We start from the raw sequence: 13,619 nt of genomic DNA on the forward strand, positions 1-13,619 counted from the left end.
CAGCAAAAACTCATAAGCTTCAAGAAGGTAGAACTCGTTGCAGGACTGTTATGTTAGTTTTAACCAGATGTGTCTAATAAACTGTCATTTCCTGGATATATTTCAGTGTCACGTAGTCTTGCTAATTGTACACTAGGTGTCACCATTATGCTTTTATTGACATTACAACTTTACTGTTGTCCCCATCACTACACTGCATTCATCATTGTGGGTTGAGAAATAAATATAAAACGTACTAACAAACTAATGATAGGAACTGAAATGACTCTCTAACAAAGAAAACTGAATACATGTGTTTTAACATAAATGCAAAAATAATAAAGTTCTGTAGCTGCAGCTTAATTCTACATTATTGCAAATATTGTTGAGAACGATTTGTACTCAATCATTAAAATAACACCAAAAATCAGTATAAGAATCTGATATTTTCTTACACATAAATGTATTTACTATCGATGTGCATGTTAGAGTTTGGATGGTTACTTTGCCTGTCCAGGACAATAGCTGGGATAAGATGCAACTCCCCAACCCTCCGCAAAATAAGCAAGTATTTTATTGCTGTACCTCACCGAGACACTTTCTTTCTTTCTTTTTTTTGTGCATATAAAATTAAGAAGTCTTATCAAGAAGATCACTATGTAGGGGCTCCAAAAAGGAAGTGGTTAAAAGGAGGAGAAAGAACAAAAAAATGAAGTTTTAAATAAACTTAGATTCTTCCGACGTGTTATATACTGTGTCTTTTTGGAGGGGGTGTAAGTGTTGGGTTGTTTGCACTTTTTTTTTTTTTTTTTTTAAACCACTTTAGTGTTTTTTGAAAAGGAAACAATACCCTATCACACTTAACACTATCTTACAGATCTCAGTAACTACACTAGTGTCAAACATAAAAGGAAATACTAGCATCTCAGAAACAGCACTTGCAGCCCTTAAGGAAATCTACTTTTATTCGCTGCTTATATTTGCTAAAAATGTTGTGTGCTAAACATATACACGATTTAGTACATAAAGATCAAAAGGTTTTGAAAGGATCATTGAAGTTTGTTTTTACTCCCAGAATTTAACAATTCCCCAAGCGGAAATATCTAAAATGTTGTATTTGTTTAGGAAATATTTCCCTTACTTTTGCTATTCTATAAATATCATGACTCATGTGTCCACGTCTAAATATAAAGTAAGCTGTGTTAAAGTTGAAGGAGAGATTTGAAGTCAAAGTGGCAGATTTTTGCCTCCACCTTGTGGCGAAATCCTGCTATTAAATTCATTTAGTATCATTACACGTTTGAGGTATTCACACAATTTTAATTACAACACAGCCCAGCTGTTTGTCATATGCGTAGCACTCATTTGAACGACATTAGATTTAAAACTATACGATTTTAGGTCGAAAGAGTTCTCACATTTGGTCCCTTTTAAGAGAATGGCAAATATTTTGTAGTCCTAGAACGAACGTCCAATGAGCTGCGTGATATTTTCAATTGACCAATGGAATCCGGGGGTCTTCGGCGACAGCCAATCAGCTTCGCGCCTGGTTGTGGTTTTCAGGAAGTGTTTTAAAGTGGGTAATCTTGTGAAAGAGCTAGTTAGCTTCAGTTCCCACAACTGCAGACTGACCTCCGCTCCCAAGATGGCTGGTGTACGAGCCCTTGGCGTTCTCTCCCGATTGACAGCAAAGAGATATGCGCTATTCACAGGTACAGCTTCACAAGAGTTTTGGTGTTTAATGTTAAATGAAACCAGCGCGAAAAGTGACACTAAAAACATGGGGCTTGCTAAGTGCAGTAGAGGGATAATTAGCTTTGTTAGACTAGCTGTTAGCTCAGAGGAATTGTGTGCAACTTAACACCGCGATAATTTCGCCTTTTACAAGAAAACGTAACAAAAGTTAAGCGAGAAATATATTTTAAGCGTAACTCCTTGTTTTATTGACACAGTTACAGTGCAAACTTGCTGTCATTGTGCTAGTTAGCTTGCTGCTACGGAATCAATTCACAGCCAAGGGTGCTTTGTTATAAATTCCAAGTTTTTTTTTTTTTATTCCATTTTGACTTTGACTTTTAGACGTCCCGTGTTTGACAGGCTTGACGGTGTTTAGACCGTTTTGACAGGAGGGTGAGGACGTGTGCCATTCATTCGCTATTGACTAGCCTAGCCTCTGTTTCTGTGGAGCTGGGGGCGGGGAATGTAGGTGAAGGGTCGCCTTCCTCTGGATTACGCAGCATGGCCGAGACAGCTTGAGGTCAACGCTATTTTATTATGTCAACGTCCCACATGCGTTTAGTAAATATGCTAAAGGTCGCTTTGTTTATATTTGAGGTTATGCGGTGTTTCTGAATGAGTTTTCATAGTAAAGCAGCCATGCAATGAGCAGATGTTGGAGGATTGTAGTGCATATTAAATACGACTTTATTAATTCATGTTTGTCTTTTATCTTCTTTTTACAGGCACTAATTTTCGCACATTCTCAGTAGCTCCTGCCATGATGGGTAATTTCAATGTCACATTTACATCAAAACATGTGTGAAAGAATAGCTCGAGGCTGCCCATTGACACAATTCCACTTGTCCTCCTCTATTTTTAGCGCGGACCCATGTGAACTATGAAGTCAAGGGAGATGTTGCTGTGGTGCGGATCAATGACCCAAACTCCAAGGTAAAGGAGGGTCGCTGAAAGTGAAAGGAAGCTGCGTTTACATTTGGGTGACACGTGAGCTTAACGGTGGCGTCTCCCTTCAGGTGAACACACTCTCCGTGCAAATGCAAACGGAGATGGCGGAGGTGATGAATGAAGTGTGGGCCAACGATGCTGTTCAAAGTGCTGTCCTCATCTCGTCGAAGCCAGGGTGCTTCATTGCGGGAGCTGATATTAAGTGAGCAAACCTTGTGACTTCTTCTTATTTACCAGTTGCTATAAAAGTCTTTGTCGAATTAAGAATTTAAGTCGACAAACGCATTCTTACGCTTCACATCTCCTCCAGTATGATCCAGGCCTGCAACAGTACAGAAGAGGTCACCAAACTTTCTCAGGAAGGGCAGAAGATGTTCGAGAAAATTGAAAAATCTCCGAAGCCCGTTGTCGCTGCCATCAATGGGTCTTGCTTAGGAGGAGGTTTAGAGGTAAATAAAATTAATTTCAGCTACCGCCCATGTGTGTTTAATGAGGACATTAAATGAAGATAATAACGTGTTGGACTTGTTTGTGTTTCAGTTCGCCATTGCCTGCCAGTACAGAGTTGCAACAAAGAGCAAGAAAACTGTTCTCGGTACTCCCGAAGTAATGCTGGGTCTTCTGCCTGGAGCTGGTGGTACACAAAGACTCCCCAAAATGGTTTGTACAGGAATTATATTCTCTAAATTTCTCCTGATTTGAGTAAAAAAAAAAAAACGAGGCGACACATAGCTTGCACCAGGATATGGTCTAAAATAGGCAGGTTGTGATGCAAAATAATCTGGTTAATGCTCATAATTGGTTTACATGCACCTCTGAGACACCTGCAGACAGATTAGCCCCCCTTCCCTCCTGCCCATTATGACATGTGGTTCAAAGTTCAGGATTACGACTGACTACGTTATCTTTAAAATCTTGTATGTTTTTATGACCTATACACAACAAAAATATAGTCACTAGTCCTGATTAACCTGGTAGAACATGTCTTCTGTTATTACCTCTAGGTCGGTATCCCCAATGCCTTCGACATGATGCTGACCGGAAGAAATATCCGAGCAGACAAAGCCAAGAAGATGGGCCTTGTTGACCAACTCGTAGACCCTCTAGGTAAAAAAAAAAAAAAAAAAAAAAGCATCGCTTCAAATTAGTAGTTTGAAATATTAACACATTAATAAGCTGAATCTGTGTACGTTATTTAATATTCTGTGTTTACGACAGGGCCTGGACTGAAGAGTCCAGAGGAAAGAACAATAGAGTACCTCGAAGAAGTCGCCATCGAATGTGCCAGAGGAATCGCCAACAAGAAGATTTCTCTACGCAAAGAGAAAGGCATGATGCAGAGTAAGTCGCATTGCATTAAAGTAGCAGCTGATTTGACAGGAAGTTGTGATAATTTTGTCTTGAATATAATTAATTTCCTTTTCTCTGCAGAAATCCAAGACTACGTTATGGGCATTAAGTTTGTACGGGAACAGATCTACAAAACAGTCCATGGAAAAGTTATGAAGCAGAGCAAAGGCCTTTATCCAGCACCTCTGAAAATCATTGAAGTAAGTAAAAGCTCCTTCTAGCAATACAGTACAAGAACAACACAGATTTACACATCAAAGAAACAACAAAACTTTAAGTTGTAGTTTCCTTTAACATCTCTTGAGTTGAATGGGGTCATTTGTAGTAAAATAAGTCTTCATTGGTTTATCAGTTGTATATGGCACATCCAGTTTAGTCTCATTTGTTTTGTTAACCCTATTTAATGACTTTTTTTTTGTATTGTTTCACCTTCTCAGTGTGTGAAGACTGGACTGGAGCAGGGCCCCACTGCTGGATACTTGGCTGAGTCTCAGGTAAAGTTCGCCGGCCTACATCAGGGGCACACTCGCAGTGTTGTGCACTAGAAAGTTGTGTTTGTGAAACTCACCATTTCCCACGTTTCTCACAGAATTTTGGTCATCTGGCAAGAACCTCAGAGTCGGCAGCTCTGATTGGTCTGTACCACGGTCAAGTCGCCTGCAAAAAGAACCGCTTTGGAACCCCTCAGAAAGAAGTGAAGTAAGTTTTAGATGACTTTTGTTTGCATGGAGAGATTTTGTAGGATGTTGAATAAATGGCACACGTTCAACCTGCATCTAACTTTTAGATATTTTAGACACGTTAGTTTGTCATCGTTCAATCTAATAATGTTGTTGTTCACACATTTACACTGATGCTTGTAGACTATTCAGAAACTTTACTCTAAAAGAAGTCTGATTTATGGTTCTCTACGTTGCACTGATTTCAATAAAAAGGAAATTCAACACCACTCACGAGCCACAGACTAGCGTTTTAGTGGCACACTTGCAGAACGATGCTCATCTCCACCAAACGCCTGTGTCTAATCTATTTTTAGCCTGTGAAATGCCTGTGGATTTAAAGCCGTGGCATACAAGACGAAAGCACAGTGCAGCAGGAATGCAACTCGGCCGCCTTCTGAAAAATTGCTGTAACGTCCACCTTTTTTTTTTTTTGTTTGACCACCAGGACTCTTGCCATCTTGGGAGCAGGCCTGATGGGAGCAGGTATTGCCCAGGTGACTGTGGACAAAGGTGTGCACACAATCCTGAAGGACACCACTGTGGATGGACTGTCCAGAGGAGAACAGCAGGTTTTCAAAGGGTTAGTTAGATTTTTAGTATTGACAGCTGAGACCTTCACATCTGCAGTAAAATCGTATATTTGAAAGCATCTGTGAATAATTTGACTTTTGTTTTTGATTAAGGCTCAACGACAAGACAAAGAAGAGGAGCATCACGTCATTTGAGAGAGACTCTATTCTGTCCAATTTAACCGGCCAGCTGGATTACAGGGGCTTCGAAAAGGCCGACATGGTTATTGAAGCTGTGTTTGAAGACATCAAAATCAAGCATGCAGTAGTGAAGGAGGTGGAGGCTGTAAGTGTGACTGAAAAGGCTGCTCATCCAAGATATTCTGCTCATTTAGCTGTAAATATCCATGTATAATATATATAATATTGTGGTAAAACATTTTTCTGCAGGTTGTCTCCCCTAACTGCATATTCGCCAGCAACACATCTGCTCTGCCCATTAAAGACATCGCTGCTGCAAGCAAGAGACCAGACAAGGTTTGTACTTTTAAAATCTGCAAATCTGGCTTTAACGCTAGAAGCACCACTCAATGTAATATGTTCCTCTGCGTCTCAGGTTGTGGGAATGCACTACTTCTCTCCAGTGGACAAGATGCAGCTTCTTGAGATTATAACTACTGATAAGACGTCGAAAGACACGACAGCCTCTGCTGTGGCGGTCGGCCTGAAGCAGGGCAAAGTCATCATAGTCGTCGGGGTAAGATTTCACGTTGTGTGCAGTTATGAGACGAGCACAGTGCACCATTAAAATACTGCAATAATGAGCTTAATGCATTGCATGAGGCTATAATTTAATCAATCTTATTTGCAGGATGGACCTGGATTCTATACGACAAGGTGTCTGGCTCCCATGTTGGCTGAAGCAGTACGAGTGCTTCAGGTTGGTTAAAGTACAGATTAAACTCTAGCTGAGGATTTAGTGCTTATTGTTCGATGTAAATACTTGTCAGATAGTTGGCATTCATTGTGTTGTTTTGATCTCCTTGTACATTACAGGAAGGTATTGACCCCAAGAAGTTGGATGCCCTCACCACAAGCTTTGGGTTCCCGGTGGGCGCAGCAACACTGGCCGACGAGGTCGGCATTGACGTTGCTGCCCACGTGGCCGAGGACCTCGGCAAAGCTTTTGGTTCCCGCTTTGGTGGCGGAAATGTGGAGGTTTTGAAGACCATGGTGGACCAGGGATTCAAGGGTATGAGCTTTCGCACCCAAGAATTGTTTCTAAATACTTGTGTGTTTTACTCCATGTTAAAATTCATTCATTATAACTGAATTTTGCTTTTTTTTTTTAATGTATAGGTCGCAAATCAGGAAAAGGTTGCTACGTCTACCAGCCAGGAAGTAAAGCCAAACAGGTTAACCCAGATATTGGAGACATCCTGGAGAAATTTAAGATGACACCAAACCCTGCTGTGTAAGTCGACAGTGGACGGTTGCAGGATAACGGAGTTATGTTATGGAGTTATGACTTATGCTCTTCTCTTTTAACAGTTCATCGGACTCTGATGTGCAGTACAGGCTTGTTTCCCGATTCGTCAACGAGGCCGTGCTGTGTTTGCAAGAGGGCATTTTGAACAACCCCTTGGAAGGAGACATCGGCGCTGTGTTTGGGCTGGGATTCCCCCCGTTCCTCGGAGGTCAGAGTTCATTTGCATCATGGTCACCACGGCGCCAAAGCATTAAAGGATCTAGGAAACTTTTAGTACGTACACTTTGTTGTGGTGATACTTCTAACTCAATGTTTCGCTGCTTCCAGGTCCTTTCCGTTTCGTGGACAGCTTCGGCGCTGACAAACTGGTGGCCAAGATGAGGCAATTTGAAGCCGTCTACGGAAATCAGTTCACGCCGTGCCAGCTCCTACTGGATCACGCAAAAGACGCCAGCAAGAAATTTCACAAGTGACCGACTCACCGTGTGTGCCAGTAGCTCCATAATAATAAAATAATAATAATAATAATAATAATATAATAAAACTCTACTATGCCACTAGGATGTGCCTAACATTTCTATCATGCGTAGAGGGTAAACATGCAGTGAATGGAAATACACCTTGTTGACAGTTTATTGGGTGCACCAGCCTTAAATGCTGCCATATAATCCTACAATAAGCCCTTTATTTTATAGTTTTGGAGAGGTGTTGTGTTTAATGAGCTGTTTCTAGGTAGAAAGATATTAAAATTAGGCACCTTCCAAAATTGTACCATCACAATCCTCATGGTCCGACTGTATTAGTGGTTAACAGGTGTATCTAATAAACTGGAAACTGGGCAATGTCTTTTACAGCATTGACTGGATGTTTAGCTTAAAGGGGCATACGGAGGCCAATTATTCACACATCGCCTATGTACAAACAATGTAGATGCATAAGAATTAAACACCCAGGTTCCAACAGGGAGTTTAATTCTTAATTATTAATGAATGTCTACCAGTATGGTTTCGGGGAAATGTCTTTTCATTTTTGTACATTGAAGACTTTTCCGGCTTTGGTTTGGATGTAAATGTGACGCTTGAATAAAAATAAAACAATTTTGTTATTGAACCGAGAACCTGCTTTTTCTGGCTGAGGGAGGTGCGTTGACGTCCCGTGCTGGAGGGAGGGGAGGGGAGGGTAGAGAGGGAGGGGGTGATGATGATTTATCTCCGTTACAGAATGGGACCGAGCCATGAGAAAGATGCGCTGCAGTCTCTTATTCGCCTGCGCTGGTCACGTGTCTGATTTCCATTGTCCGCAGAGCTGGGTGTGTACCGTGGGGAGGCTGGGTCGAGCTGGCTGCGTGTTTTTTTTTTCTCCCCCCTCAGCAGCATCCTTTTTAAGATCTTGTGACTTAGTCATCTGAAGGATGCTCGGGGCGGAGGATGAGGGAAGCGGCTCGGATTGCCTCATGTGTCGCTTGTTTTGTGGCGAATGAAGAAAACCGGAGCCGCCCCACCTGCACGGGGAAAGAGGAGCTGTGGACACCGCCCGAAACGGTGATGGTGATGATGATGATGGCTTTATTAGTTTAAGGTTAATTCTTTTTTTAAGCAGGATGTCTAAAACCAAAAACAGCGAGGCCGTCAGGGTGGTGGTCCGCTGCCGGCCCTTCAACAGGAGAGAGGAGATTGCGCGGAATGAAAATATTTTGGAGATTGATGACAGGCTCGGGCAGATCACCATCAGGAACCCGAAGGCACCACCTGATGAGCCGATGAAGGTGTTCACGTTTGACTCGGTGTACGGCTGGAACTCAAAACAAACCGACATCTATGACGATGCTGTGAGACCTCTGGTGGAGTCCGTCCTCCGAGGCTTCAACGGGACTATATTCGCCTACGGACAAACTGGCACAGGTAAAACGCACACCATGCTAGGGGTGTCCAACGACCCAGAGAGGAGAGGGGTTATACCAAATTCGTTTGAGACCATTTTCACATTAATATCCAGAACTCAGAATCAGAAATACCTGGTGAGGTCTTCATACCTGGAGATCTACCAGGAGGAAATCAGGGATCTTCTGTGCAAAGACAACAGCAAGAAACTGGAGTTGAAAGAGAACGCAGACTCTGGTGTTTATGTGAAAGACCTGTCGTCGGTGGTGACTAAGAACGCCACCGAGATCGAGCATGTGATGAACCTCGGCAACCAGTCCAGATCTGTGGGGTTCACCAACATGAACGAGCGCAGCTCTCGCTCTCACGCAATCTTTCTCGTGACGGTGGAGTGCAGCGAAGTGGGGCCAGATGGCGAGGACCACATCCGCGTCGGGAAGCTGAACATGGTCGACCTGGCTGGCAGCGAGCGCCAGAGCAAGACGGGCGCCAAGGGGAAGCGTCTGAAGGAAGCTGCCAAGATAAACCTGTCCCTGTCGGCGCTGGGGAATGTCATTTCGGCCCTGGTGGACGGGAAGAGCACCCACGTCCCGTACAGAGACTCCAAACTGACCCGCTTGCTCCAGGACTCGCTGGGCGGCAATGCGAAGACGGTCATGATAGCAACAGTGGGGCCCTCGCACAAGAACTTTGACGAAACCCTGGCCACGCTGAGGTACGCCAACAGGGCCAAGAACATCAAGAACAAGCCTCGGATCAACGAGGACCCCAAAGACGCCCTGCTCAGGGAGTTCCAGGAGGAGATTGCACGCCTGAAAGCTCAGCTGGAGGAGCGAGGGATGCTCGCGAAAGAGAAGAGGAGGATGAAGAGGAACAGCAAGAGGCTGAGTAAGAGCTTGGCCGGAATGGAAGAGGATATCTTCAGAGAGAGGGATGCAGATGTGTGGAAGGGAATGGAGGAGGAAGCAGACGTGAGGCACTACATGAAAGAGGGATGTGACGTCCCAAAGGTGCTCACCTGCCACGGGAGCGGTGAGAAGTTAAAGCACCTGAATGAAAACAGGAAAAGCGTGGAGGACATGCAGTGGGATCAAGAGGCTTTGGAGAAGATCATAGAGAAGTACAAGGTACGATAAGGTCTGATTAACGAGACACTGGTGGAACAAAAGAAATGTACATAAATTATTAATTGTGTGTCTTTGTCCTCAGGCTATGGAGAGCAAGCTGCTAGTAGGGGGGAAGACTATAATTGATCACACCAACGAACAACAAAAAATGCTGGAGCTGAAGAGACAAGAAATCGCGGAGCAGGTCATTAATTTAAACTTTACTCCTTTCGAAGTTTTCTTGTTGCTTTTCATTAATTACGTTCTGATGTGCAGATAAGACGGGAGAGAGAGATCCAGCAGCAGATGATGCTGCAGGAAGAGGAGACCTTAGAAATGATAGAGACGTTTTCCTCCCTGCAGCAGGAAGTGGAACATAAGACAAAGAAGCTGAAGAGGGTAAGATGACTCACTCCCACTAATGCAGTTAACGGTCATGTTAACAGTAATCGTATTTTACACATCAGATGTCAGTTCAGGTTTCTCCAGATTGAAGGCTGTCTCCCCGCGGTCCATGTTCGATATACATTTATTGTGCAGCTTTAACGACACAAGAATTTGTTTGGTCTCTGTTTATTTGGTTCTGTTCCTCTTTCAGCTGTATGCCAAAGTGCAGCTGTTGAAGGGAGAGATGAAAGACATCATCGATGAACATGTAACAACCAGACAGGAGCTTGAACAGACACAAACTGAACTCACCAGAGAGCTCAAGTACAAGTAAGCAGACTGCTGTCGTCTTTTCTGCTCTTATTTCTGCATAAAAATGTGTCATATCGTTCATCATGCTTGAACTTTAAATGTTATTTTACATTTAAAGACTGTTAAATGACGCCAGTATAGGTGGATGCCATAGATCTCAGTTTATTTTGTCAATTCTTTTTCAATGTTAAAATAAATCTAGTGAAAAGTTAAATATCATAAAAGCAGTGGAATGTAAATTTTAAAGCTACAGTGTTGAACCTTGTCTCCCCCTACTGGCAGTGGGAGTAATTACATTTGTTTGTAGTTCGACATATCTTTCACCCAGTGCTCTCCAGAAAAGAAAAGTCATACCACTTGTAATCTCTGGTGGCACAGATCATCTCTCCTGTGATTGCAACATTCTTGCACGCTTCCTTCTTCTGTGTCATTTATTAATTTGTTTATTGATTCATATGTCTGTGAAGGTTCTCAGTCATCCAGGTCATGGTAATCCAAAAAAGCGTTCCTATTTAAACCTCAATTTCCCACTAGTTTATCAGAACTGAAGAAGCTACTCGGATGAGTGGCGAAACGTCTTCAAGAAATTCTACAAGTCCAGCTGACCTTATTCAACGCTTTTTTGGATTATTGATTCATAATTCACAGATTCCAAGTAACATGTATTGCTCCCATCTGCTCCTCTGTCTCTGTCGCTGCAGTTTCTTTCCCTCTTGCTCTCTGACAAATCAGTCATTGCTGGTTAATGTAAAACCCTTCACTGCAGATGTGCCGGTGCGGTAACGTTGCCACGGACACAAGTTTTAAAACACCAGTGAACTTAAATAGAAATAGAGAGAGACTAACTGGTGCTGATTGGTTCAGTCAACATCATGTGCAATCATTTAGCAACGTCTTAAATTTCACAGATTTTTCTTTATATTTAAAAATCTATTTATTGAGAATAAATTAAGCTAAGCACAAACTTGGATATAAATAAATTCCACCTTTATTTCTTTAGAGAAACAATATTTATAAGGAGATTCATCTTAAATATTAATGTGCATATTTTATTTATTTCCCCTTGCACTGATTTGTGTCGCTCGTTGCAGATATCTCCTGATTGAGAATTTTATACCTCCGGAGGAAAAGAACAAGATAATGAACAGGCTGCACTTTGACAGTGAGGAGGATCAGTGGCGGCTGCAGCCAGTCCTTCCGTCAGTGAGGTCAGTAAAGGAATTAAACAGTGTCGCTTTGTGTGGAACCTCAGAAAAATAAATGAATCGTAAATCAGTACTGAATCATGGAGGCCATAAAGCTGCTCTGTGGCGCTGTTACAGCTATTTTGCCCTTCAAATTTTACACCTGAATGCACATTCCTCTTAAATGGGAGGCCGGTTAAGATTCTGGGACATGTAAGAAATCAGTAACAGAAGCATGTATAGATTAAGCAAGCTGGCGAAAATGAAATTTACTCTTCTCTAAAAACCTATCTAAGTGTTTCTATCCAGGCTGTAGATAATGTACAACACGTATTGTGCGTTGCCAGGTTTGTTGAACTGTATGAAACAGAATCTAATCCCATCCTTTCCCCCCCCCCCCCACACCCCCCCAGTGCGCCCACTCAGGTCAAGAGAAGGCCTCTCTCCGCTGTGGGATACAAGAGGCCAATCAGCCAATATGCACAGATGGCTGTTGCCACGGCTACCGGGGCCCCGTCTAGATACCAGGTCAGTGCTCGGGACGTTCACGAGTCAAGCTGGCAGGAACAGCAGAGGAAGAGTGAAGAAGAAGAAGAAGAGGCGGCCGTAGCCATGGAAACGGATTTAACCGTTGCATCTTTAGGCCCCGACACTGTGAATTTCTCACATATACGCGAGGAACTGGAGATTTACTGCTAGTGATGTATTCATGCCGTGTTCTCACCAAGCTGAGCTTCACGTTTTTGCTTGATCAGTGTTAAAATACTTTAAAATACAATACTTGGCATTTGCAGCAATAGAAACTTTTAAAGGAAGGAAACTTGACTTTAAACTTGACTGCTTTCTGCGTTTTACAGGCTGAGAATATCATGCTGTTGGAGTTAGACATGTCTCCGCCGACCATGTTCACCTTGAACCTTAATGGCGCTCACCTGGAGAGAGCCTTTTCTCCCAGGCTGATGCAGGATCTCCTGGTTAATGTTCCGATGAGAGAGAGGACGGCTGCATCGTCACGGGTCAGGAAATCCCAATCCTGGTAAGAGAACGGCAGAGAACAGGTCATATTTTACTTAAACCTGTTTTCAATTTTTATTATTATGTTTTTTTATATTAATGTACTTGAAAAACCACTTTTTTTTTTGTTTTGGGAGGATACAAATACAAATAAACCTGTTAAATAATGAGCCCATCCATTATTTTTTATAATGTTATGCAGGTATCAGGCACCACAAGCAGCATCCATCACAACGTCCTCATCTTCCACTACTCTGATGTCAGCACCTCACAGCTCCAGTCCCTCCCAGAGACAAAGACCGTCGTCTGCTGCCTATCTTCCGCTCGGGGGTGCACGTCAGACGAGCCCCTGACCTGTGCTGACGCACCTGTACTTCGGGGCCTTAGTTCAAAGTGACTCCAGTGACTCCAGTGACTCCAGTTTAGCCAAGGGCCATGTCATGACTTTAAATCGATTGTTCCGTTTATGAAGCATTTACTCAACTTAAACCGGAAAAGACAAACAATCCTTTTAATTTTTCAGTCTTCAATAATTAGTTTTCAACTCGTAAATGTATTATTTTGCCATTTGATTTTTGTCTGCTGCACACAGATAGCACAGCTAGAACGTAATTGGGACTTTTTAGGTCCTTATTTAATATTCCCCCCTCAATAGCAACACTTATAATAATCTTTATTTTCAGCAGACGTAGTAATGTATCATGTCTTTGCCAAAAACAATGGAGAATGACGGGGGCGCTTGATGAATTGTCGCTTCAATTTCTTGCCAAATGTAATTGTGAGCTAACAAAAAAAAAAAAAAAAAATGTGGAGAAAGCTTGCAGTGCTCTCTTGATTAGCTGCCTTATTTTTTTTCTTATAGTAGCGATATAGTGCATTTGCTTACACACTGAAATAAAGTGAAACAATCTGCTGTAGATTTGTGATCTCTGCCACCGTAACCGCAGTTGAGTTCATGTGTGTGTGCAAATAAATGTGGGAAAACTTGGAATGACAGCTGTA

The 13,619-nt window shown here is 42.6% G+C and overlaps 2 protein-coding genes across 2 annotated transcripts; both read left to right on the top strand.

The window, feature by feature from the left end:
* Positions 1-1,546: 1,546 nt before the first annotated feature.
* On the top strand, positions 1,547-7,844 carry hadhab (hydroxyacyl-CoA dehydrogenase trifunctional multienzyme complex subunit alpha b). The gene is made up of 20 exons (XM_047610239.1): positions 1,547-1,691; positions 2,442-2,483; positions 2,579-2,649; positions 2,733-2,866; positions 2,975-3,113; positions 3,205-3,324; positions 3,669-3,771; positions 3,883-4,005; positions 4,096-4,214; positions 4,452-4,508; positions 4,604-4,713; positions 5,182-5,316; positions 5,420-5,591; positions 5,696-5,782; positions 5,862-6,002; positions 6,117-6,185; positions 6,302-6,497; positions 6,605-6,719; positions 6,797-6,942; positions 7,062-7,844. Exons 1-20 carry the CDS (start codon positions 1,625-1,627, stop codon positions 7,205-7,207), a joined length of 2,292 nt encoding a protein of 763 aa, XP_047466195.1. The 5' UTR covers positions 1,547-1,624; the 3' UTR covers positions 7,208-7,844.
* Positions 7,845-8,008: 164 nt separating this feature from the next.
* Positions 8,009-13,613, top strand: LOC125023171 (kinesin-like protein KIF3B). Its single transcript, XM_047610238.1, has 8 exons — positions 8,009-9,741; positions 9,824-9,925; positions 9,997-10,119; positions 10,319-10,437; positions 11,511-11,627; positions 12,017-12,131; positions 12,461-12,639; positions 12,820-13,613. The coding sequence occupies exons 1-8, from the start codon at positions 8,335-8,337 to the stop codon at positions 12,968-12,970; spliced, it is 2,313 nt and encodes a 770-aa protein (XP_047466194.1). The 5' UTR covers positions 8,009-8,334; the 3' UTR covers positions 12,971-13,613.
* Positions 13,614-13,619: the final 6 nt, after the last annotated feature.

The sequence above is a fragment of the Mugil cephalus genome, chromosome 17, assembly GCF_022458985.1.
Source record: "Mugil cephalus isolate CIBA_MC_2020 chromosome 17, CIBA_Mcephalus_1.1, whole genome shotgun sequence".
NCBI classification, from domain to species: domain Eukaryota; kingdom Metazoa; phylum Chordata; class Actinopteri; order Mugiliformes; family Mugilidae; genus Mugil; species Mugil cephalus.